Below are 24,378 nucleotides of genomic sequence, written 5' to 3' on the forward strand. Positions count from 1 at the left end.
TTTAAAAGCACAACCCCGTGTCCCTAATGGTTCACAATTTTAGGAGACAGATATGTTTTTGAGGATCCCCAGCTCTGTACTGATGGTCTGACCACAACTGTCTAAACTGAAAAACATGGGGAAAAATATTCCAATCAGAACACTGTTATTTTGACTTTCACTTCTTCAATCCTTTACAAATAGAAATGCTTTATACTCATAATGTGTCCTACAGCGCTCAGTTTTTATAATTAGGTACTATCCCGAGTCTCTTCAAAATACAGTATTCCACTGAGTTTCTACAAATGCCTAAATACACTGTCACTACTGCCACTTATAGTAACAACAACAATAGCAGCTGGAGCGTGCTTACAATATGCCAGATCCATTCTGAGAGCTGTACACGAATTAACTACTCTCATGTTCACAGAAACCCAGGCTTTGGGTATACTACAGCAAATAAACAGATGAGATCCCAGCCCTCATAAGAGTCTGCATTTTCCTGAGGGTGGTGTTGGAGAGAGGACAAACTAAGTAAATAAGATAATTTCTGGTACTGAAAACTGCTACAAATACGATATATTGTCAGGTGATGGAATATGACCAGGTATATGCTTGCAAAAAGGTACTTTGGACATGACAGTTTGGTGAAGGACTCTCTGAAGAGGTAACATCTGAACTGAGACCTGATATAAGAAAGAGCCAGTGTGAAGTTTCAGGGAGAAGACCAATCCAGACGAACGGAAGAGGCAGTGCAAAGATCCTAGGGCAAAAGTGAGTAAGAAAGAACTTGTCATGCTCAAGAAACAGATGAAAGGTCAGTGTGGCATTTCAGTTTGAGATGAAGCCAGAAGGGGAAGATGTAATCTAAACCAAGGTAAGGGGTCTGGATTTAAGTACAACTGAAGGAAGCCAGTGGAAGGTTTTAAAAGGGTGTTAAGAGCTATAACATGATCTGATTTATTTTTCTAAATGCCACTCCGGCTCCTGTGTGGGAAATGTGAATGAATGCCAAATTTCAATTGGCTTAATGTTATTTCAAAGACTGCCATGTTTCCTCTTTCATCTCTCTTGATTATACCAGATGATATGTTGAACTTCTGATTAGCCTCTAAGTCCTTTCCAAGATAGACAGGCATTCTCCAAAGATAACTAAGAGTCAGCATAAATAGTATTTGAAAAGTGCACATAAATGAATAGCTTGTTTGTGCCCTCTTTCAAGGAACATAGGAAATCCAAACTGTGGATGGTAAAGTTTAAGTCCAGCAATTAGCTACAATCAGGGAATTCTCCAGTTAATGGTAAACTGAACTTACTTTCTTGAGTCAAGGTAACTAACTGTATGTTCATTTTTAATACTTTTTAATAAGCTCTATGAATCTAGTTAGAAACACCAATAATTTAAAAAGCCAAATGAATATACTGGCATAATCGCTCATCGGCTGAATGTTTGTCTCTGGGTACTTATTAATAATAAAGACTTAAGCAATAATATATACTGGAAGCCCAATCTTAAAATCTCTTTTCTCTAAATGATTCAGCCTTCTCCCTCACCTAACAGAAGTGTTAAAGATTGAGGTCCCCATGGGGTAGACCCTACAGGACTTGCTGGGCATCTTAACTGGGGTGGCTCATGGGTACCTCAAAAACCATCATGACTCTAAGATCTTTTTGTCCCCCAATCCCTTCCTGAGTCAGGGACTTGGTCCTTTTCTTCTAGGCCCCCAATGTGTAGCACAGTGTCCTAAGTGCTTCATAAAGGCGAAATGACCAAATGAATAGTAGTAGAATGTGTTATCAGTCAAGGTCATACTGAAATTCTGCACATTTCCTGGTACTGCTAACTCAAGCACATAGGACTTCCAACTCTATGCCCAGCTTTTGTCACCTACATCTAATTTTTAGCTATTCCATGGGCACATAGATTAGCACACATTTCTCTGACAGTTGTTGAAACTGAATATGCCATAATATCAAATCAATGGGAACAGATTCTCCCATATAGATTAGCAATAATCTAAAAATTAATTTTTGTTCAATATAATTTTCTATCCTATATTTTTAAAAAGATAATTTTTTCTTGAATACTCTTTAAAACAAAAGGCAAAACTTTTGTGCTAATGTTTCCCATTCTTCAAAGCCCATTGATTTGATTAGGTCTTTAGTGACTGACTTGGTAATTTCTCCTTCCTCTCACTTAGTAATGTAATTATAATCTACATCCCATACCCTTCAATACTTCATAATTCAAGACAATTTTGAATATTCAGGAGTAATTCTTGTTGTTCATGATATGACTTACAATTTTGCTGGGACATGAAACTGATTTGCGTATCTTTCTTAAGACAGTGAGTGAATATAACTGTGTCTAGCAACTTTACATCTCAAATAATTTTGTTTTCTCTGCAATGATATGCACAATAACATATCCTAGAGTGAAAATAAAATTCTTTTAAAAACAATTTGAGAGATGGTGTTGCAAAATAAGTCACCAAAATCCCCCAATTCTCCTGCTTTGATGGAGAAGAAAACATAAAGAAATCTGAGACAATTATGGCTCTTACCTGGGAAAAAACACCAATATTCAAGAACTCAATGTTGGATTTGGTATCTGCTTGGATCTTCATGTGAATAATGCCATATGGAATAAGTAAAACTGATTAAACTGGTTCAAAAGAACTCCAGCCAGTAAGAAATTCTGCTCACATATATAGAGAAATTTTCTATAAACTGTCTCGATACATTACATGCTGTAGTGATTTTCAGGAGTTTGGGGATTTGTTCAAGTTTGGGGAACTTTAACCTCAAAGTCTACTTCATACACTGATATGTACTGCTCTCCAATTTTTCAGATGTATTAATTCTCTCCCCCTAAATAAATGCTAAACTCCTTGAGGGCAGGTCTTACCTTTCTTTTAAATAAATAGTAGGCATTAATAAATACAGATGTTATATACAAAATTAGGTAACTTCTTGTTTATATCACATCAAATTAAAAGAAATCATAATTGTTGGATCACCAAATAGCATCACTTTTTAAAAGGGAGGTAGACAAACAAGATTAAGCTCATGAGAAAACTCAAAACCATGTCACATGAAGAAAAGTAATCAGATTTGGGGGTGTTTTGCCTGGAAAAAAACATCCAGGGAGAGAAGGTAATAACTACCTTTAAATATTTAAAGTACTATCTTATGGAAGAGGGATTATATCAGTACAGTACAACTTGAAAAGGTCCACAAGAAAACAGATCTTTTTTTAGCTCAATATAAACATCATATTAATTTTGGAGCTGTTCAAATCCAGGCTAAGTAATCATTCAGCAAGACAGCATAGTATTCAGGAGCACAGGCTCTGAAGTTATTCAGCCAGGGTCTATCTTAGCTTTACAACTTACATGCTGGGTGACCTTGATATCAAGTTATTTATAACTTCTCTAAACCTGTGTTTCCAAAAAAGTTAATGTACAAATACATATTATAGGGAATCTTGTTCAAAATGCAGATTCTGATACCAAAAGTCTAGGCTGAAACCCAAGATTCTGCATTCCTCACAGGCTCCCAAAGGAATGACAATGTGACTGGTCCAAGGAATACATTTTGAGAAGAAAGGCTTTCTAAGCTTCAGTTTCCTCATCAGTAAAATGGAGCTTAAAACAACTGTTTTTACCTAGTAGTACTCTGTGAAAATTAAATGAGATAATGAAGGCAAAGAGCTTAAGGCACTGGCAAGCACATAATCTTAGCTATTGTCTGAGGTGAAAAGGACTTGTTAAAGGTAAAAGATTGGCTTAAATAATTTACGTGGGAATTTTGGATCCTGGGATTTTGTAATTCTTTTAAATAATTTTACTAAAATTGATTCTGTAAATTAACCACATATTAATTAATCAGAATTTGATAAATAAATGAAATACAATTTTAAACACCCAGAAACATTTTAAGGAAGACTTCTGATTCAGATGGAATAAGCTTACTTCCCAGTCTCTCAATGAATTTTCCTAAGAACCCTTGACAGAATGCATGGATTAGCTATCTGAGGGCTCTGAAAAGTAAATGGTAGCAGGTAGACTGTGGAAATAAACTACAAATCAAGGTATGTAGTACCAAAGCATACCAATTAGTGGTATGCTTCCTGTTATTTTTTTTCTGCTACTGTGTTTCCCAGCTAGTACACAGCTCCTACTCAAATAAATGTGACTGAAAGAGTGGGGGAAATCCTTTGGTTTCTTTTGTATGTTTGTTTTCTCTTCTGCCCCAGCCCCCAAGCAAGACCCAAGCCCTAAGATGGAGTCCTGTGGCAGTGGCAGTGATGGCAGTAGCAGCAGAATAGACATCTAAAAACTCTTCTCTATAAGCAGAGGGGAAGTAGATGAACTGTGGTCTGAAGAGTGAGGGGTCTGAAATTCCTGTTTTTTCTTTCTCTTTATCCTTCCTCTACTTGGCTCTTAAAGCAGCAGACTAGGTTGACTACAGTTTCCCAGCCAGAAAACATAGAAGGGAGCCCTTAGGAGTTGAAGAGTGAACCTAGCTAGATCAAATGCCTGCAAAACTTTTTAAGAATCAACATTCAATATAGGTTATAAAGAAAACCCAGAGTCATATAAGGTAATATTGCAAATGTCTAGGATATCGTCCAAAACTACTTGTCACACAAAGAACCAGGAAAATCTCAGTGACTCTCAAGAGAAAAGATAATAAACAGATACCAACCCTGAGATGACTCAGCTACTTGAATTATCAGATAAAGACTAAAGCAGATATTATAACGATTTCAAGAAGGGCCAACAATATTAAAACGTGGAAAGACTGAAGTCTCAGCAGAGAATTGGAAGATATAAAAAAGAAACAAGAGGAAATTTTACTACTGAAAAATATAATATCCAAAACAAAAAATTTACTGGATTGACGGTATAAAAAATGGAGATAACAAAGGAAAGAGTCAGTGAACTTGAAGCTAGATCAGTAGAACAAGAGAAAAAAAAGACTGGGGGAAAAATAGGTCCCACATTCCTGTGGGATAATAACAAAACGTCTGACATTTGAGTCTTTAGAGTCTTAGAGGAAGAGGGGAGTGTGTTAAAAAAAAATATTTGAAGAAAAAATAGTCAAAAACTTCCCAAATATTGCAAAAGTCAAACTTGCAGATTCAAGAAGTTCAGGGAACCCCAAATAGGAGAAACCCAACAAAATCCACACCCAACTACATTGTAATCAAACTGCTGAAACCCAAAGATAAAGAAAAATTTTTGCAAGCAGCCGAAAAACCAAACCAAAGCAAAACAAAAAACAATGCATGCCACATAGCGGAACGCTGATTCAAATGACTATAGATTTCTCATTAGAAACTATGGATGCCAGAAGGCAGTAGAATAACATTTTTAAAGTGTTGAAAGAAAAAAACCGAATTCTATAACCAGTGAAAATATCCTTCTGGAATGAAGAAGAAGTAAAGACATTCTCAGATGAAAGACAACCAAGAGCATTCATCACCAGAAGACCAACTATAAAAGAAATGGCAAAGGAAGTTCTTTAGACAAAAGAGAAATAATACCACAGAGAAGATGGAACTTTGGAGTGAAAGAATAATAACAAAAATGGTAAATACCTGGGTAAATGTAAAGACTATTTTTCTTCTCTAAAATATGAGACTTTTGAAAACAAAAATTATAAGATTGTCTGGTGAGGTTTTCAGTGTACATAGATGTAATATACATATATCAAGCACAACCCAAAATGAGTAAAGGAACTTATATGGTGGTATAGTTTTTACATTCCACTTGAACTTGGTAAAATATTAGTTCTAAGTAGACTGAAAAGTTCATATATATATATATACACATATATATAGGTATATATATATGTGTATATATATATATATATATATATATATATATAGTGCAACCATTTAAACAAAAAACACTATACAAACAGATATAATCAAAGATCCAATAGATAAAATGTATATAAGAGATAAAATTTAGATAATCCTTTTAGATAAATTAAAATATAATTCTAGTATATAAATAAAACAGATTAAATCTTTAATAGATAAATAGATGAATTAAAATGTAATTCTAAAAAACTATCAATTTATACAAAATTAGGCAGCAAAAGGGAAACAGATGAAGGGAAACATAAGGTACAAATAGAAAACAAATAAAAAATAGTAGGCCTAAATCTTAACATATATTTACATTAAACATAAATGGTCTAAACATTTCACTTAAAAGATAGAGATCATCAAAATAGATTTTTTAAAAATCAACATTGAAAATATGCTATATAAGAACTTCATTTAAAATATAGTGATTAAAAGTAAACAAATGGAAAAAGATATACCATACTAAAAATAATAAAAAGAAAACTTAAATACTTCTATCAATATTAAATAATGTAGACTAAAAGGCAAGGAAAATTACCAGGATAAAAAGAGACATTTCATAAAGATAAAAGGATCAATTCACCGAGAATATATAACAATCATTAATATATAAGCAACTGAGAGATTCAAAATATATAAAGCAAAAACTGATAGAATTAAAAATGTACAGTAGATTGAAAACTTTGAAACTCCTTTCTCAATAATTGACATAAATAAAAAGTAAATCATCAAGGATATAGAAGAAATAAATAACACCATAAACCAAAAGGAACTAATTGACATTTACAGAATACTCCAGCCAACAACAGAACACACATTCTTTCAAGTGCACACACATGGAACAAGCACCAAGACAGACCATATCCTGGGTCATAAAGCAAACCATAACAAATTTAAGAGAATTAAAATCATACAAAGTATTTCTTTCACCATAACAGAATTAAACTAGAAATCAGTATCAGAAAGATATCCAGAAAAGCCTCAAATAATTAGAAATTAAATAACAAGCTTCTACAATATCCACAGGTAAAATATGAAGTTTCAAGGGAAATTAGAAAATATTTTGAACTGTATAAAAATGGGAAGTACAAATTCAAAATTTGTGGGATGTAGATAAGTAGTGCTTAGAGGGAAATTTAAATCATTAAATATTTGTATTAAACAGGCAGAGATCTTGATGAAACCTAAGCTTCTACCTTTAAGAAACTAAAAAGAATAGCAAAATAAACACAAAGCAAACAGAAACAATAAAAAGCAGAAATAAAAATTTAAAAAGACAACTAGAGAAAAACCAATGAAATCTAAAGCTGTTTCTCAGAAAAGATCAATGAAATTTATAAACCTGTAGCCAGACTAACCAGAGAGAGGAAGTGAAGGAGAAGGCACAAATTACCAGTCAGGAATGAAAGAAAGGATATCACTACAGCCCACTGAGGCACTGAAAGGATAAGAGTTATGAACAACTCTATGCACATAAATACAACAACTTAGATGAAAGGGAGGGACCTAATTCCACAAAATACCAAAATTCACCTAAAAAAAAAATAACTAACTCAAATAGGCTTATATCAAAAGAAACTGAATACATAGTGAAAGATCTTCCAAAAATGAAAACTCCAAGCCCAGATGCTTTCACCAGGGAATGCCACCAAACATTTAAAGAAATAACACCAATTCTACACAATCTCTTCCAGAAAATAGAATAGGAAGGAGCATTTCCCAACTTATTTTATGAGGCCAAAATTACCCTGACTCCAAAACCAGACAAAGGCAGTATAAGAAAAAAACTAAACAAAAACATAATACCAGTATCTTTCATTAACAGAGAAAAAAAAAATACTCAACAAAATATTAGCAAATTGAATCCAGCAATATAGAAAAGGAACAATGCATCATAACCAAGAGCAGCTTATCCCAAGAACGCAAGGCTAGATGAACACTCAAATATCAAATGTAATCCATCATATTAAGAGACTGAAGAAAAATTATATTATCACATCAGTCAAATGATGCAAAAAAACCCTCATTTGATAAGATCCAAGATCTTCATGATAAAATTCTCAGCAAACTAGAAAAAGGGGAAATTCTTTAACATGATAAAAGGTATCTTTTTTTTTTTTTTTTTTTTGCGGTACACGGGCCTCTCACTGTCGCGGCCTCTCCCGCTGTGGAGCACAGGCTCCGGATGTGCAGGCTCAGCGGCCATGGCTCACGGGCCCAGCTGCTCCGTGGTATGTGGGATCTTCCCGGACCGGGGCATGAACCCGTGTCCCCTGCATCGGCAGGCGGACTCTCAACCACTGCGCCACCAGGGAAGCCCGATAAAAGGTATCTTTAAAAAAACTTACAGCTATCATCATGTTTAATGGTGAGAGACTGTTTTCTTCCTAAGATCAAGAATAAGGCAAAGATGTCTTTTCTCACACTCCTATTCAACAATGAACTGTAAGTCCCAGCCAGTGCAATAAGAAAAAAGAAAAAAAGGAATAGTTTGAAAGAAAGAAAGAAAACTGTCCCTCTTTGCAGACAATGTGATTTTTTATGTAGAAAACCCCAATGATTCTGCAAAAAACATTCCTAGAACTAATAAGTGAGTTTATAGCAAGGTTGCAAGATACAAAATCAACATACAAAAATCATTTGTATTTCTCAACACTAACAATGAATAAGTGAATTTGAAATTAAATAAGTGTGTGTATGTATGCATGCATAGATACATATACACATGTACACATAAATCATGTATGTATTTATTTATATCAATCACATTCACAACAGACCCCCAAATAAACACTTACATACATAAGCTTAAATCTAACATAACATGGGAAAGACTTACATGTTAAAAACTACAAAATGCTGATTAAAACTATCATTTACCTAAATAAATGGGAGACACATACTGTGTTCATGGCTTGGAAACTCATAGTTAAGATGCTATGTATATAGTCAATTCTCCCTAATCTGATTAAGATTTAACACAATTCCAATAAAAATGTTGGCAAGAGTTTTTTGTAGATACAGACAAGCTGATTCTAACATTTTTATGAAAGTCAAAGGATCTGAAACACTCAAAATGATTCTGAAAAGAATTAAGTTGGAAGACTCAAAGTACCTGATTTTAAGACTTGCTAGACAACACCAGTAATCAACCCAGTAGTGTTTTGACAAAACAATAGACACATATATATATATCCATGGAACAAAATACAGAAACTAGAAATTGAACTACAAAAACATGGTCAATTGATTTTTGAGAAAGATGCAAAGGCAATTCAATGGCGATGGCACAGTGTCTTCAACAAACAGTATTGGAACAAGTGGACATCTGTATTAATCATGTTTTTTTTTTAAATTTTCTGTATTTTATGATGTTTTAATATCTTAAAAAGCTTGCTGGCTGGGGAGAGATTGCTCCTCCCAATGCTAGCCAATTCTTAGCCGGGGAACATGCATGTCTTTCATATGCAACTCCAACCATCTCTATCTAACTCTCACACACCAAGCCAATATTTCCCCTTACCCTAACTCATCCCAGGGCCAGGTACCAAGCAATTGCACACCATCCCTATTCCCTAAAGCCCACTGAAATTACACAAACGAGCCAATCCTTTATTGCTTATCCTGTCCTACCTTGCCTTTCCCCAGAAACCCCAATAAAGGCTTTATACTCAACTCTCCCCTCACTCCTGCTTCTGCTTCACCAAACCTGGTACCTTTATGGCCCTTTGTGGCATAGTGTGTTCCCTTCTCTCAGGAAATCTAAGTAATTCATTTTTCAATGACATTGACCTCTCCATGTCAACATTCAGTCACCTCTATAAATTAAAGTCCTGTGGGTATAATTTTAATACAACACCCATATGCAAAAAATGAATTTCAACCTATACTTCACACCTTCTAAAAACATTAACTTAAAATGGATCATTTCTCAATGTCAAACTATAAAAGTTTTAGTAGAAAACATAGAAGTGTTTGCGATCTTGGGTTAGGTGAAGCACTCTTAGATATAATACCAAAAGCATGACCCATAAAGGAAGAAATTAAGTTAGACTTAATTTCTTAAAACTTTCTGCTCCCTGAAAGACACTGCTGAAAGAATAAAGATATGCTTCAGACTGGAAGACAATATATGCCAGCTCAACAATAAGAAAACAAACAACTCAATCCAAAAGAATAGGCAAAACACAGATTGCAAACAAGCCCCTTAAAAGACGCTCAATATCATAAGTCATTCTAAAAAACACAAATTAAAACCACTACCTAAGAACAGCAAAATATAAAAACAACAACTGACAAGTGTTGTCAAGGATGCAGAACAACTGGAACTCTCATAGATTGCTGGTTAGAATGAAAAATGTTATGGCTACTCTGGAAAACAGTTTGGCAATTTCTTATAAAGTTAAACAGACATTTACCATACCGCCCATTAATCTCACTCCTAGGTATTCACCCCAGAAATGTGAAAACTTATAGTCACACAAAAAACTGTAAATAAGTATTCATAGTAGCTCTATTCCTAATCACCCCAAACTGGAAACAATGCAATTGTCCAACAGGTGAATGGATAAACACTGTGGTACATTCATATAGTGGACTACAACTCAGCAATAAAACGAAATGAACTACTGATACATGCATAACATTGATGAATCTCAAAAGCATTATGCTGAGTAAAGAAGCCAATCTCCAAAAGATACATACTATAATTGCATTTATATGACATTGTGGAAAACACCAAACTACAGAGATGGAGAACAGATCAATACTTGCCAGGGATAAGGGATGGGTGGAGAGTTTGACTACAAAGGGTCAGCATGAGGAAATTTTTTTGGAGTGATGGAATTGTTCTGAATCCTGACTGTGACAGCAGTGGTTACACAAATTTATATACGTGTTAAAACTCGTGAAATGTACACCGAGAAAAGGTACAGTCATTCCTCAGTATCTGAGGGGAATTGTTTCCAGGACCACCCATGAATACCAAAATCCACGGATGTGCAAGTCCCTTATATCAAATAGCATAGTATTTGCATATATATTATGCACAAACTCCTGTATACTTTAAGTCATCTCTAGGTTATTTATAATAATGCAATGTAAATGCTATGTAAATAGCTGTAAATACAATGTAAATGCTATGTAAATAGTTACCAGCGCAGGACAAATTCAAGTTTTGCTGTTTGGAAGTTCCAGGAAAATTGTTCCCCCTGAATATTCTCAATCCATGGTTGCTTGAATCCACTGATGTAGAACCCGTGGATACAGAGGGCTGACTGTATTTTGCACATACTTTTTTTAAATAAAAACCATGGTAAAGAGGCAAATGAAAACACTTGAGAACAGGATGCTTTGTCTTCAAATAAACCATTGGGTTCAATTTCAATATTTATTAGTTTACTCAAATTTTGAAGAAAGATCTCATACTGCTTATAGAAGTTCCAGGGATTAAATCCACTTTGTCAACCAAGCCAAGAAAGACAGGGGCATAGAGGCAATTTCAAACTCTCAGACTTCAGTTTTAACAGAACAAATCATCAATCCATGGAGTGGAGAGCCAGATAAAAAAAATGAAACTCAAACCACATACCAGTATTAAAAACTGAGAGTCGACTTTTAAAGTCTAAACTTCCCATTAATCTCAGAAATTAAATCCCATAAGAATCATGACTCATCAAGCATTCCTCTCCCTTCTTCAGATATATAGATTATTTTTTCCTCTTTAAAATACTGAAGAAATTACTTACAGCTTTAAGGGTAAGATCACACTGGAAAACGAGTTTCCGTAGTTGTGTTAAAATTTCTCTTTTGGTATTTTCTAGATCATTTCGTCTTTCTTCAACATTTGTCACACAAACTTTGTAGTGTTCATTTGCTTCTTCTACCTTCAGGAGTATCAGAGAAAAAAGTGACACTGGTTCACTGAATCTATATTTTAAAACAAATGCTTACTCTAGTACGGCTTGATTTAAATAATTGAAAAGGCTTATGCATGAAAGTTCTGAAATATTCTATAGTTTAAGTAGAATATTTCTAAAAAGAAATATTCTGTTTTGGTCAGCAATTCAAGGACACTTGTCTTTTATCAATAGTCAAGTATGATTTACAATTAGTACACTGTCTATAAAATTAACATCCACTTCTATTTAATAGCCTCTTCTATTTATATTTACCATTTTCTATACATCTTCTTACAGAATTTATCAATTATATTTCATAAATAACACAAAGCTTCAGCCTAGTCTTGCTACCAGGTATTAGAATAAGTACGCATATACACACAGTTGCCTAAATGGTGAACTTTCTGAACAATCAAGTAAAAAATATTAAGATATATCTTTCACAAACAACCCCCAAAATTCAAAAGATAAGCAAAAATCTCTTAGCATAGTGGTTCTCAGAGTGTGGATCCCCGGCAGCAGCAGCACATGGGCACTTAGAAATGCAGGTTGTCTGGGGCCAACCCTAGACCTGCTGAATCAGAAACTCTGGGGATGGGGCCCAGCAGTCTGTTTTAACAAGCCTTCCAGGTGGTCCTGATGCAGGTTAAAGTTTGAGAACCAAAGCCTTAGCAGATTAGTGCTAATTCAATAATAACAAATAACAAAAAAGATGATTACTTTTTGAAGAGCCTCTTCTTCCAGTCTTCGCTTTTTTTCTAGCTGCCTGTTGAGATTTTTTACTAATCCACCACTTGAGCACAGATGCTCCTCTTCTGCACGAAACATGGAAGATTTTGCTTTTTCATATTCATCTTGACGTTGCATGCACAACAATTTTGCCTTTTTAAGAGCAGTCTCTGTTTCAAGCTACACAGAAAAAAAAGAGTATTAAATAAAGAATATGAAAAATCCTAATGTACAGGTTTCTTTAGCATATTCAGCAAGATAGTTAAGACTGAATTTTAGATAAACTATAGACTAAGATATGCATCTTCCCAGGGTAGATGCTTATAGACTGCAGATGATTTTTAGATGTTCACAAATAGATGAAACTCTACTATAATACTAACCATTTTATTTTGTTCCTGTTTCCAAAGTTCTTTTATTTCTTTCCTTTGTTTTTCCATTTCATTTTTCCTCCCAAGTAGAGGCTGGCAAGGGTATTTTTAAAAAAAGAAAGAGAGAAAAAAGCTGTTTTCTAAAGGTATACTGCTGTTTTTTTTTTTTTTAAGTACATTGTATTTATAAATTTTTACCTGCACAAATTTGTTGGCTTGGAGAGCTGCAATTGTTTGTTGTAAAAGGTGACTGCTCTCTATATCATTAAGAAGAGCATTGGTAAATAAAGACTGCAGTGGCATAAACTCCTAGAATTTAAAATTGAAAAGTAAATTTTCCAATAGAAATGTACTAGAGTTCTAGATCCCCCCCACCCCCACCAAACTTCTTCAAAAAGAGAAATTTTTAAGCTTAGATTTTTTTCAGAAAAATGACTATTCATAAATATGACCATATGAGAAAAATACTGAAGAAAATTAACGAAGTTATTCTAAACCTCGTTAGCAAAATTAGTAGCTAACAAGTTAATCAACATTCATATAAAACTGTGGATTTCCTAGTTTCTTCATAATGGGTATCCTTATAAGTTTAAAAAGATTTTATTTTGTCAGTAAAAAGGTTATTTAGCATGTAAGCTCTTTCCTATGTTAAGTACAAAATTTAATCTGATTTTGCAAGGCGCTCATCTGAGTAATCTCTTGGCAGAGGACCCTAGTAGTTCACTGACCACTTACCTGTAGTCCAATGTTAGTTCTAGTTGCCTCTGCCAACTTGACAATATTTCTAGTGGACTCCAATTCTGAAAAGGTCAAAGAAGGCATCAGAAGGTAAATTCAACTTATTTTTCCCCTCCCATACTCTAAAATTATTTGTAATCCCCCAATTAAAAAGTGATCACAAATACTAATCTGCAACATGATATGAAGTTATGATTCTTAATTGGTAGTACTCATCAAAATCAACTGGGAAACTTTCAAAACGCACTTGATTAGATCTCACTTCTCTTGGGGAATGGGACCTAGGCCTGTGTATTATCTATTTCTAAGGCTATTCAGGTGAATCTGATGGGCATTCCCTATTAAAAGCAAATAATGTAGTGGAAAGAGCATAGGCTTTGGGTAAATTCTATACATACCCTATACTATATGATCTTAGGCAAATCTGCTGACCTTAGGCAAAACCCATCTCATTTGCCTCCACTGTAAAATGGGGATAATAATCTTGTCTTGCCTACTTCCCAGGGTTTTGGTAAGGATTACATGAGATAATGGATGTTGAAAGCATTTTGTCAACTGTAAAACACTGGGAAAATATTAGCTATTAAGATGTTCCTTATATGTTTCCACTGCCTTCTGATCCGACAGCTACTGTTGTTTTTGTCTCCTTTAACCATATTATCTGATTGCATTTCTTTTCACCCACTAGAGTATGACTTCTTTAAAGGCAAAGACAGTATACTATCTGTCTTGGTGCCCCCAGATCTAGTGGTTGGTCCACATCAATGTTCAATAAGTATATTTACTGTAAGAAGAGTCTTTCCTATTTTAAGAAGAGAAAAATGGGCAATGATTTTATACACTACAATGAAAGAGCTACTAATTTGGAATCATATTATTTATAGTCTGTAGAACATGAATCACAAACAATTCAGTTCTTACGTTCCAAAGTTAATCAGATGCCCTAAAGGGCAACTCACCCAAGCTCAGCTTCTTTTCAACCCATGAAACTATGTTCTTGGTATATTTTAACCATGTTTTAGCATATGACAAAGCCAATTCTATAGAGTTAGTGTTCTTTAACAGCATGCTGTCTAATTCTATAGGAGAAAAACTTCCTGAAAATAAAAATATCAAGGTAAGTATACATTAAATATGAGCTCATAACTCTAAACAAAGAAGCATTCATATACTAAGATGTTCTTCAATGAAAACTGGTTAAAAATATGTGACAAATTCATAATTAAAGGGTCACAGTTTAAACTGAAAATAGTTTTAAATTATATTTTTTAATAAATATGTATTTCTATTATTCATCAAGTTACAAGCCCTATATAATTCTTGATCAGTCTCTATCATCCATTATCTATCTACTCTAGCAGGTTTTTTTCCTTAAGTTTTATATGTAAAACTTCACACATCATTCATTTTATGTCTGAAATGAATACTTTAGGTTACTAAGCAAGGAAAGATTAAGTAATCCAAAACATTTATCAAAAGTAACTGTAAAAAGTTTGACTAAAGTTTTAAGTACCTCAAGCATTACCTTTTTCACTGGATGAGTCCACTGATTCCACAGAAACATTTTCAAAAGACTTAAAACACGGAAGAAAACAAATTTAAGATTAGAGCAGAAGATAACAGAACTTTGCTTCAAAATTTTTTCACTCTCATTTGTTACTCTGACATAATTCCTACTAAAGAATTTCAAGCATTTAGAACTCAAAGGGCCTGAGAAATCTGTTTAAATGCCAGAACATTTAATAAGAATTATATAGCTTTTTACAACAGCAGTTCTCAAGGTCCAAGAATGAATAACCTCATTGTTTACTAACAGCATTAGTTAACATTAATGAATCCATTCAAAACTTTAAATTCTGCAGATCTCAAAAATATTAGTCAGCAAGTTATAGAAGCAATCTAAATAGACTGCTATCTAAATAGAAGACAAAGACCTCTCTCTTTCAGCCATCTTTTACCATTTCATTATATGATAAGCTGTCTCTGAAGGTCCACTGGACAGCTTAGTGCAGAACTTTCTATGATGATGGAAATGTTCTATATCTGCACTGTCCAGTAAGGTAGCTAATAGCTACATGTAGCTATATGAGCATTTGAAAAGTGGCTAACTTAAATGAGAATTAAAAATTTAATTTAATGAATTACATGTGACAAGTGGCTACCTTATTGGACAGTGCAGGAAAAGGTTACCTACCGAAATTGTGAGAGTTTATATTTAGTTGGGCAATACGGAGTATGAAGGAATTCAATGCAACAGGAATCAAGTAAAACCTGGGTTTGAAGTCAAGCTCTATCACTCAGTAGCTGTGTAACACTGAGCTATGTATTTATACTCATTTAACTTTGGTTTGCCCTTCTATAAAATGAGGATAAGAACATTACTTCATAAGACTATTTTAAGGATTAAGATGATATAGGTTTAGCACAGTGCATGGTTATCTATTAAGCACTATTAAATAAATGGCAACTATTATTTTAAAAGATATTTTTCAAAACTCTTCATCGAACAAAGTAATTTTATTAGTAGTATATCATCATGGATTTTTAGATTTCAATTTCTAGGGTAAATTAAAAACTGCAAAAAGGAAAAAGTATTATCCTATTAAGAATTAGTATACATGTGCACAACAGAAGTACACGAATAGGAGATATGATTTACACCTAAAATTTAAATTGTTCAGACCCCTTTTACACTGATATAATGTTTTATTACACCTTCTAAATTAGCAGCAAGCTTGAAAATATGAAATTGAGGAAAAATCATAAATAACAGCAAAATATTTAAAGATCTTAAAATTCTTCATCATTCTGATATGGTTTCTACACTATCCTCCTTTAGTCCTTCAGTCACCAAATGGATGACTTCAGAAGTAGTCACAATTGTTTTCTAAGTACTACAGTACATATAACAAATGCCTTAAATAGTCATTCATATTTTGTATTATTTAAGAAAGATCTGTAGTTTTTATATTATTTTGATATAATAACAGGTACTTGGTACATTTCCAAATATTTGTTGAAATCCTTTTGGATTCCAATCCTTTTTGGAAATCCTTAACAGGAAATGATCAACGTATGTCCCTAATGCAGTTTGTTTAAATATCTTGCATTTGGTGAAAAAATTTTAGTCAAATGAAAATATTACTACTACAATTAGTATAAATCTTTAAAGCAATATTCTACATACATTCCTAATGCTCTTTTATTTCATAGCAATTTTTCTTCCAGTTAGGAATCAGAACCCCAATTCTCTAACATACTTATAAGGATGCTCTCAGGGAGAATTCAGACCTTCAGTTCTGTTAGTAAGTGTTTCATGGTAACAAACAAACTGTAGGATGTGTGAAAAGATTAACACCCTCTTTACTTCTTGCATCATTTTTCTACCAGTCTTAAAATCTGCGACAATGTCAGGAAGGAAAAACAGCTATGAATTACTTACTAAAATTTTGGACCATAGACATATAGGTTCATTACATAAGACACTATAAAATTACCAGCTATGTTTTTTTTTAAATGATGGTTCCACTTCAAAAGTACAATTAAATTTTTGGTCCAGAAACTGACCATAATTTATCATATTTAAAATGAACTGAGCTGTTTTTTTTTTTTTGCTAAACTAAACAACTATCAAAGACTAATGCTGAGATTAAGATTAGGATATTATTAAAATATTAAGTTAAAAACATTAAAATCTTTGCTTTCATACAAACTTGGCCTACCTTACTTTCCCGGGAAACAGGCAGTCGCAATAATGAATCATTGCCTACATCTCCCATGAGGAAGTTTGTCAGGCTATCCAGGGGAATTTAAAAAAAAAAGAAATGGAAATAAACAAGTCATGACATTGCTCTGTCACAAGCTTTACATTCAACATGTCATCTAGGTTAAATTTTTTAAAAGTAAGAACCTTAGAAATAAACTGCTAGGAATCTATCCACATAAACCACATAGTCACTTGCAAATGGATGTTGCTTCTAAACAGCTATAAACAACTCCAAATACACCAGTAAAGCAACACAGAATGTAGCTTTTCTGAAGTTGTGATAATATTTCATGCTAGTTAATACTTTACTTTGCATGTATGTACTAAATTATTGTGACATACTCTCAATGAGACATCTAGGCCCTAATTTCTTTAAATGACAGTCCTCTACTTACATATTTCCAAAGGTAAAGGCCAAGGTTTCAATGGAAGAAAACACTTCTCTGAAGAGATCATTTTTGTTTTCTTCATTTACTTCTGTGAAGTTCACAGCTTTAAGGAAAAGTTGGTTATAATAAATGAGGAGAAAATACTTTAAACTACTTTTATACAAAGTCATTTAATCCCTTAAAAATCCATCATTACTACTAGAAGCATTAGAAGATTCAGAAACTGAAAAGCCTAATACACAAAATAAATACGATGTTCATTAAAGAAATCATACAAAAGAATCACCTTGCATAAAAGTAGCCAGCATTCCAACCTGACTGCTCCACACATTACATAATTTGACACATCTAAAAAGTGACTCAATGTGAAATCAATTGATCTTGAGTCACGCAGTCCATGTTACACCAGCCTTCTCTCATTAAGAGTGCTCCGTATTTTTTTCTCTTGCTTATTGCTTCACAGCATTTTTTAAAAACAGCTAAATGCACTGTTTAAGTCACTTAAGTCAATATGAAGTACATTTTCCACTACAAATTACCAATATTTGAAATCACATATACATTTGACATAGCATAAAACCTATATACAAAGCATACCAATTAAAAACACACAAAGCTTTAAAATTTTTAAATTCCTATTTATTTATATCCTTATTTCTTATAGGGTCTTGGGCTCTGAGGTCCATTTTAATTGATACATAGCTGTCTTTTGTTTATCACAGGGACAGTCTAACATTTTGCATTTTGTTAAAATTATGAAACATAACTGAAAAAGGTTTCTTATCATAACTTCATCTGTATGCACCTTTGTTAAAAGCCCAGATACAATCTACAGAGACAAAATCTGAGGGTTGAATAGGTAAATTTTTTAAAGTAACTCATTCTACTGAGATTGAGTTTAAGGAGCAACCGGCTCCCTGTAACCCACCCTCCCTAGGATCCTTGCCAATAACTGGAAGGAGAGAAACCAAGTGGAGAGGAAGCTATCCTTTGTTTTAAAACATAGTTGTTCTTAAGCTTGTCTGCACATCAGAATTGCTTATGCAGCTTTAGAAACAAAGTGTGAGTCCCACCACCAAAGATTCAGATTTCAGAGGCCTGGTGAAGCACATATATTTGTTCAAAAGCTCTCCCAGGTGATTCTAATGTGCAACTAGGGTTGAAAATGTTTCCTGGAAAGCCAGGATTCCTAAGCAGGGATGAATTAAACCTTAAGCCTGGAAGCCTCATGAAATTACAACCAAGATTTTACACGCCTTTGTAGATATGAGGGGGTAAGGTCCACACCTTTAATCAGATTCTTCTAAATATCCCTGATACAAACAAGAAGAAAAACTTAAGAACCGCCATAAATAATTTTAAAAATATTTTTTGATTTCTGCTCTGGTCAAGATGGAAAAACAGGCTTATATATCTGAAACAACTAAAAGAAATCTGTACAAAATATACGAAACAGCAGTTTTCATGACATTAGCTATCAGTCCACACAGAACAAAAATCCTAACAGACAAGAAACAAACATGGTGAGCTCTACAACTGCCCCAAGCCTACTGCCTAATAACACACAAAGATTTCTAAGCAAAGGAAACTACCAGAGATAAAGAAGGTCATCTTATAATGATGGATTCAATTCATCAAGAGGACACAATCTTATACATTTATGCACCTAACAAACAACTTCAAAATGCATGAAGCGAAAACTAATAGAACTGAAATGACAAATTCACAACTACAGCCAGAGATTTCAAAAACCCTCTCTCAATAATTGACAGAACATGTAGACAGAAAATCAGTAAAGGATGTGAAAGCCTTCAACAATACTATCAGCCACCTTGATGAGACCGGCATTTAAAGAACACTCTACCCAATGACAGCAAAATACATGTTCTTTTCAAACACACACTGAATATTTACCAAGATGGACCATATTATGGGCCATAAAACAAGTCTCAATGGGTTTAAAAGGATTCAAGTCAGGTAAAGTATGTTCTGTGACTAGATGGAATTAAATTATAAAAATCTCTGGAAGAATCCTCAAATATTAGGAAACTAACACACTTCTAAATAAACCATGGATCAAAGAAGAAAAAGGGAAATTAGAAAGTATTTTGAATACAATGAAAATGAAAACACAACATATAAATATTGGTGAAGGTGGTGGCAGAGAGGCACAGAGGGAGGGATGACAAAGGGACATGCATTACCTGGATTGTGATGGTTTCACAAGAGTATGCATATCAAAATTGATCAAATTGTACCCTTAATTTAAATATGTGCAGTTTATTTTAAGTCAATTATACCTCGATAATGCTGTTTTTAAAACTGCACTTGAAAGTAGACTTTAAATGTAATTTATAATGTAATACCAGCAAAAATGTAAAGCCTACTCCTATTTCCCAACTTTAACCTGTTAGACTTTAAAAAAAAAATACTTTATAACACTTTGCAAAATCCTATAATTATTCTTCTTTTCCTATAAATGTATTTTTCAAAGCACTAAACATGACTGTGAGATAACTGTAAGTAGTGAAATAATTCTAAGTCGTAAAAAGACAATTATTTGAACCATCTTCAATCATTATCTTCATCCCTACTCAAATGAGGTTACAGCCATCTAATGAAAATTCCTATTACGGCTCTTGCCTCTACTTCAAAACAGCTCTAACAGCTCTATACTTCTAATATCCTTTCATTTTTTTGCTCCTGTCCAGTGTTTCAAAGAAAAGTCTTTGGCTCCTTTCCAATAATAAATCTTCCCATTCTCTCCCGCATTCTCCAAAACCCTTACCACCATTACTCCTCCCTCATAACTTCACTATCTCCTACTAACGGACATTTTTTCTTGTGCTACTAACAACATACCCAAATCTTTTCTACAGGAAAAAAATTAAATTTACCATATTTCTTCTTAAAGCTACCATCCTATCTAATTCAGCATTTCTTTACTACTAAAACTTTATAAATAGATAATGACAATTCACCAGGATTTGGCTTTTCATCCAGTTTGATGGTTAGCAGGGGTTGGAAAACATTTTCTGTAAAGGGCTAGATAGTGAGTATTTTAGACTTTTCAGGCTACACAATCTGTTGCAACTATTCAACTCTGTATAAAGTAGCCAAACATAAACAAATAAGAGTAGTTGTTTCCGATAAAACTTTATTTACAGAAACAGGCAGCAGGCCAGATTTGGCCCACTGGTAGTAGTTTGTGCACCCCTGGTTAAAAGGATGGGTTCCAAAGCCAGTCTGCCTAGGTTAAATCCTAAATCTGCCTCTTAACGAGGTTAAGTAACTTAACTGCTCTGTTCTTCAGTTTCCTCATTTATAAAATGGGGATAATAATATGTATTTTGAGAAACACTGTGAAGATTTAATGAACTTAGAACAGAGCTTGTTACATAGAAAATGCTCAATAAATGTTAGTTATTTTCACTCAATACCACTGAACAACACTGTCAACAATAACCTCCAACTGTTTTAGTCAAACTTGGAAGTCTTTTTCCTTCTAAGTTTTCATCCTACTTCACTGTTCTGCAACTCTGAACAACTCTACCACTTCATACGTATGCAACCTTGGACAAATCACTCTATGTCCCAGCTTTCTTATCTGCAAAATGGGAGTCGATATAATAATAATTTGCTGTGAAGATTAATGGGTAATCCATGTAAAGAGCTTAACAGCATCTGGCATACAGTAAGTACATCCTCAATATATTATGTCAGCTATTATTAATACAAATATTAACCATTTCCTTCTATCTTGAAGCATTTTGCTTAGAAGCAATACATTATAGCAACTAGAAAATGCAAGCCTTCAGAGTTTCAAACCTGAGTTTAAATCTGACCCTTACCACTTCCTATGTTACTCTGGATACATCACCTAACTTCAATTTCCCCATATGTAAAATGGCGTGTTACTGAAAGGAACAACTCAGAAAACAAATGTAAAACACCTAGGGTACAGTGCTTGGTATTTAGTAAACATGAGCACCCCCATATTCTACATCTGATCTGTGCTTCATACAGTTGTTTCCACTCAGCCGGCAGTTCTCATCTTGGCCTTCTTCTCTATACATTACCCCCAGAGAATCTCATCCACTTTCAATACCTTTAACGGAATGAATCCTTAAACTACCTGTCTAGTTTTACCCTCTGAGCTCCAGACCCATATTTTCGATGGTCTGTTTGATACATTCCTCCCCCTATTTCCCAATCTTTACCCACCAGCACTGCAATCTCAACATGTACTAAACTGAACTCTCATCTCTTCCTATCTACTCTGCCCCTCAAGCCTACTCTCTTCCGTACATTCCTTAGCTCATTAGTTTTGCTTCCAAAATGCCTCTAACTTTTTTTTCTTTCTTTCCATTCCCATTGACACTTAGTTCAAAGGCCATATTTTACTTCTAGTTTGGACTATTTACCAACCTGCTAAGTGGCCTCTCTGTCTCCACTCTCTCCCCTCTACTAGCTGACCTTCGAAATCAAATCAAGATTTTGCTTAAAGTTTAAATAATTGTCTCCCTTGGGTTCCCTATTAAGTCACAACAATGAGCACTAAGACACATTTAGTATCTCTTTAAGAAAACACATGAATAGCTTTCATACATATAACCTATTAGAACAGCAACTTTCAAACAGTTTTACCACAACCTTCGGTAAGAAATACATATCACATCATGACCAAGTATACCATATACACATAATAGTTATCAGTTACATAACACCTACAAAGTTTCTGAAATATCCTTAAGTCTTATACAATGAGTGTTACACTCTGATTTTTCTTTTCTATTCTCTTTCATATTTTAAAATGCTGGTTACAATTCACTAACTCGATGTCATAAATCAAAAGCCAAAGTTTGAAAACCACCGAATTAAAAGATATAATGGAAGAAAATGTTCACCATTTGCACAGGGAAAATTCCTTAGGGAGAAAAACAAAACAAAAGCTACAAGATTTATAAACTGAAAACTTCACATTGCTTCTGAGAAACAAAAAAAGACAACCTGAAGAACTTAAATGCATACCATATTCTCAGATAAAAATGCTAAGTATATAAATTCTCCTTAATTTTATTTATAAATTTAATTATAAATTAACTATAATTTATACATTCATAAACTTAACTATAAATTAATTTATAAATTTACATATTTAACTCAAATCACCCTCAAAATACCAATAGGTATTTTTTGGAACTAGACAAGCCAATTCAAAAATCTTGATGGAAAAATAAAAACCTGAACAAAAAGAGTAATGGAAAGAGAAGCTACCCCAACCAGACACTAAAACATACTATAAAACCACAATGAAGACAGTATGGTACTGGCACATAACTAAACAAATCAAGGGGACAGAATAAGGTCCAGAAATAAATATATGTGACAATTTAGTGTGTTTATGATAAAGATGGCATCTCAAACCGATGGGGAAAATATGAATTATTCAATAAATTAGCTAGAAACATAGATACTCTAGAATGTATCAAAGATTTAAATTTAATAAATAACACCATGAAAACATTAAAAGAAAAAACAGTGGAGAATGCTACTATAATCTCCAAGCAGGGAAATCCTTCCCTAATACTCAGAAAGCATACAAAAGGCACAAAAGGGCTTCCCTGGTGGCACAGTGGTTGAGAGTCCGCCTGCCGATGCAGGGGACACAGGTTTGTGTCCCGGTCCAGGAAGATCCCACGCGCCGTGGAGCGGCTGGGCCCCAACGGGAGAGGCCACAACAGTGAGAGGCCCGCGTACCGCAAAAAAAAAAAAAAAAAAAAAAGGCACATAGAAGATTGAGATAGAAATGCAAAATAAAACAAAATACCATAAGCAAATCAAAAGATAAAAAAACAAACTAAAGAAAATCTGCAACTTATATCAAAAATTAAGGGCTAATTTCACTTATATGAAGTTTCTATAAATCAATACTAAAAAAAGACCAACTATCAAGAAAAAAATAAACAGTCAAGTCACATAAAAGGATATGCAAATGACTGCAACATATTAAAAGATACTCAACTGTACTCAAAATGAGGCAAATGCAAATCAAATCTATACTGAGATACCAGTTTTTACTATCAGATTGGATAACAAAGTTTGGTAACCAGCTTTGCTGGCAAAGGGGTAGGAAATCAGCTTCTTCAGCACGGCTATGAGAAGGACAGAACCTCTACAGAGGGCGTTTAGCAATATACAAAATATAAATGCACATGCGCTCTGTTCCAGTAACTACCCACCTAGGAATATACAGGGCTATTCATTGAAGCACTGTTTGTAACCAAAAAAACTGGAAACAATCCAAACATCTATTAGTAGTGAACTGGTTAAATTAATTATAGTACATCAGTATAATGGATTATCATGCAGCTTTGAAAAAACAAAACAAATAACAACAAAAGAAGACAACTTTTTATATACAGATAACTCAGAACAATGAGCAAGGAACAGAATGCTACCCTTTGTGTAAAGGAGAGAACATATTGTGTTTGCTTCTATATGTGTATAATGTCTCTGGAAAGATACACAAAAAACCAGTAATAGCTGTTGCTTATCTAGGGAAAGGAATGGTGGCTAAGGTCTGAGGTAGAAAGACACTTCACTGAATACTCTTTTATACCGT

At 33.8% G+C, this 24,378-nt stretch overlaps 1 protein-coding gene across 8 annotated transcripts in view; it reads right to left on the bottom strand.

Moving 5' to 3' along the window:
- Window positions 1–24,378, bottom strand: part of ARHGAP29 (Rho GTPase activating protein 29) — an 82,552-nt gene that overhangs the window by 18,889 nt on the left and 39,285 nt on the right. For 7 of the 8 annotated variants that reach the window (XM_079913554.1, XM_079913549.1, XM_079913548.1 and 4 more), the window contains 9 exons: window positions 17,760–17,856; window positions 17,321–17,393; window positions 15,124–15,172; window positions 14,558–14,695; window positions 13,596–13,660; window positions 13,059–13,169; window positions 12,873–12,953; window positions 12,481–12,669; window positions 11,608–11,745 (listed from right to left, as the gene is read on the bottom strand). In XM_079913554.1, the coding sequence (XP_079769680.1) occupies window positions 11,608–11,745; window positions 12,481–12,669; window positions 12,873–12,953; window positions 13,059–13,169; window positions 13,596–13,660; window positions 14,558–14,695; window positions 15,124–15,172; window positions 17,321–17,393; window positions 17,760–17,856 (941 nt within the window). Of the gene's footprint in view, window positions 1–11,607; window positions 11,746–12,480; window positions 12,670–12,872; window positions 12,954–13,058; window positions 13,170–13,595; window positions 13,661–14,557; window positions 14,696–15,111; window positions 15,173–17,320; window positions 17,394–17,759; window positions 17,857–24,378 lie in introns of those variants that run through there. The other variant, XM_079913553.1, reaches the window with a different exon arrangement.

Source organism: Stenella coeruleoalba, assembly GCF_951394435.1.
Source record: "Stenella coeruleoalba genome assembly, chromosome: 1".
Classification (NCBI taxonomy): Eukaryota; Metazoa; Chordata; class Mammalia; order Artiodactyla; family Delphinidae; genus Stenella; species Stenella coeruleoalba.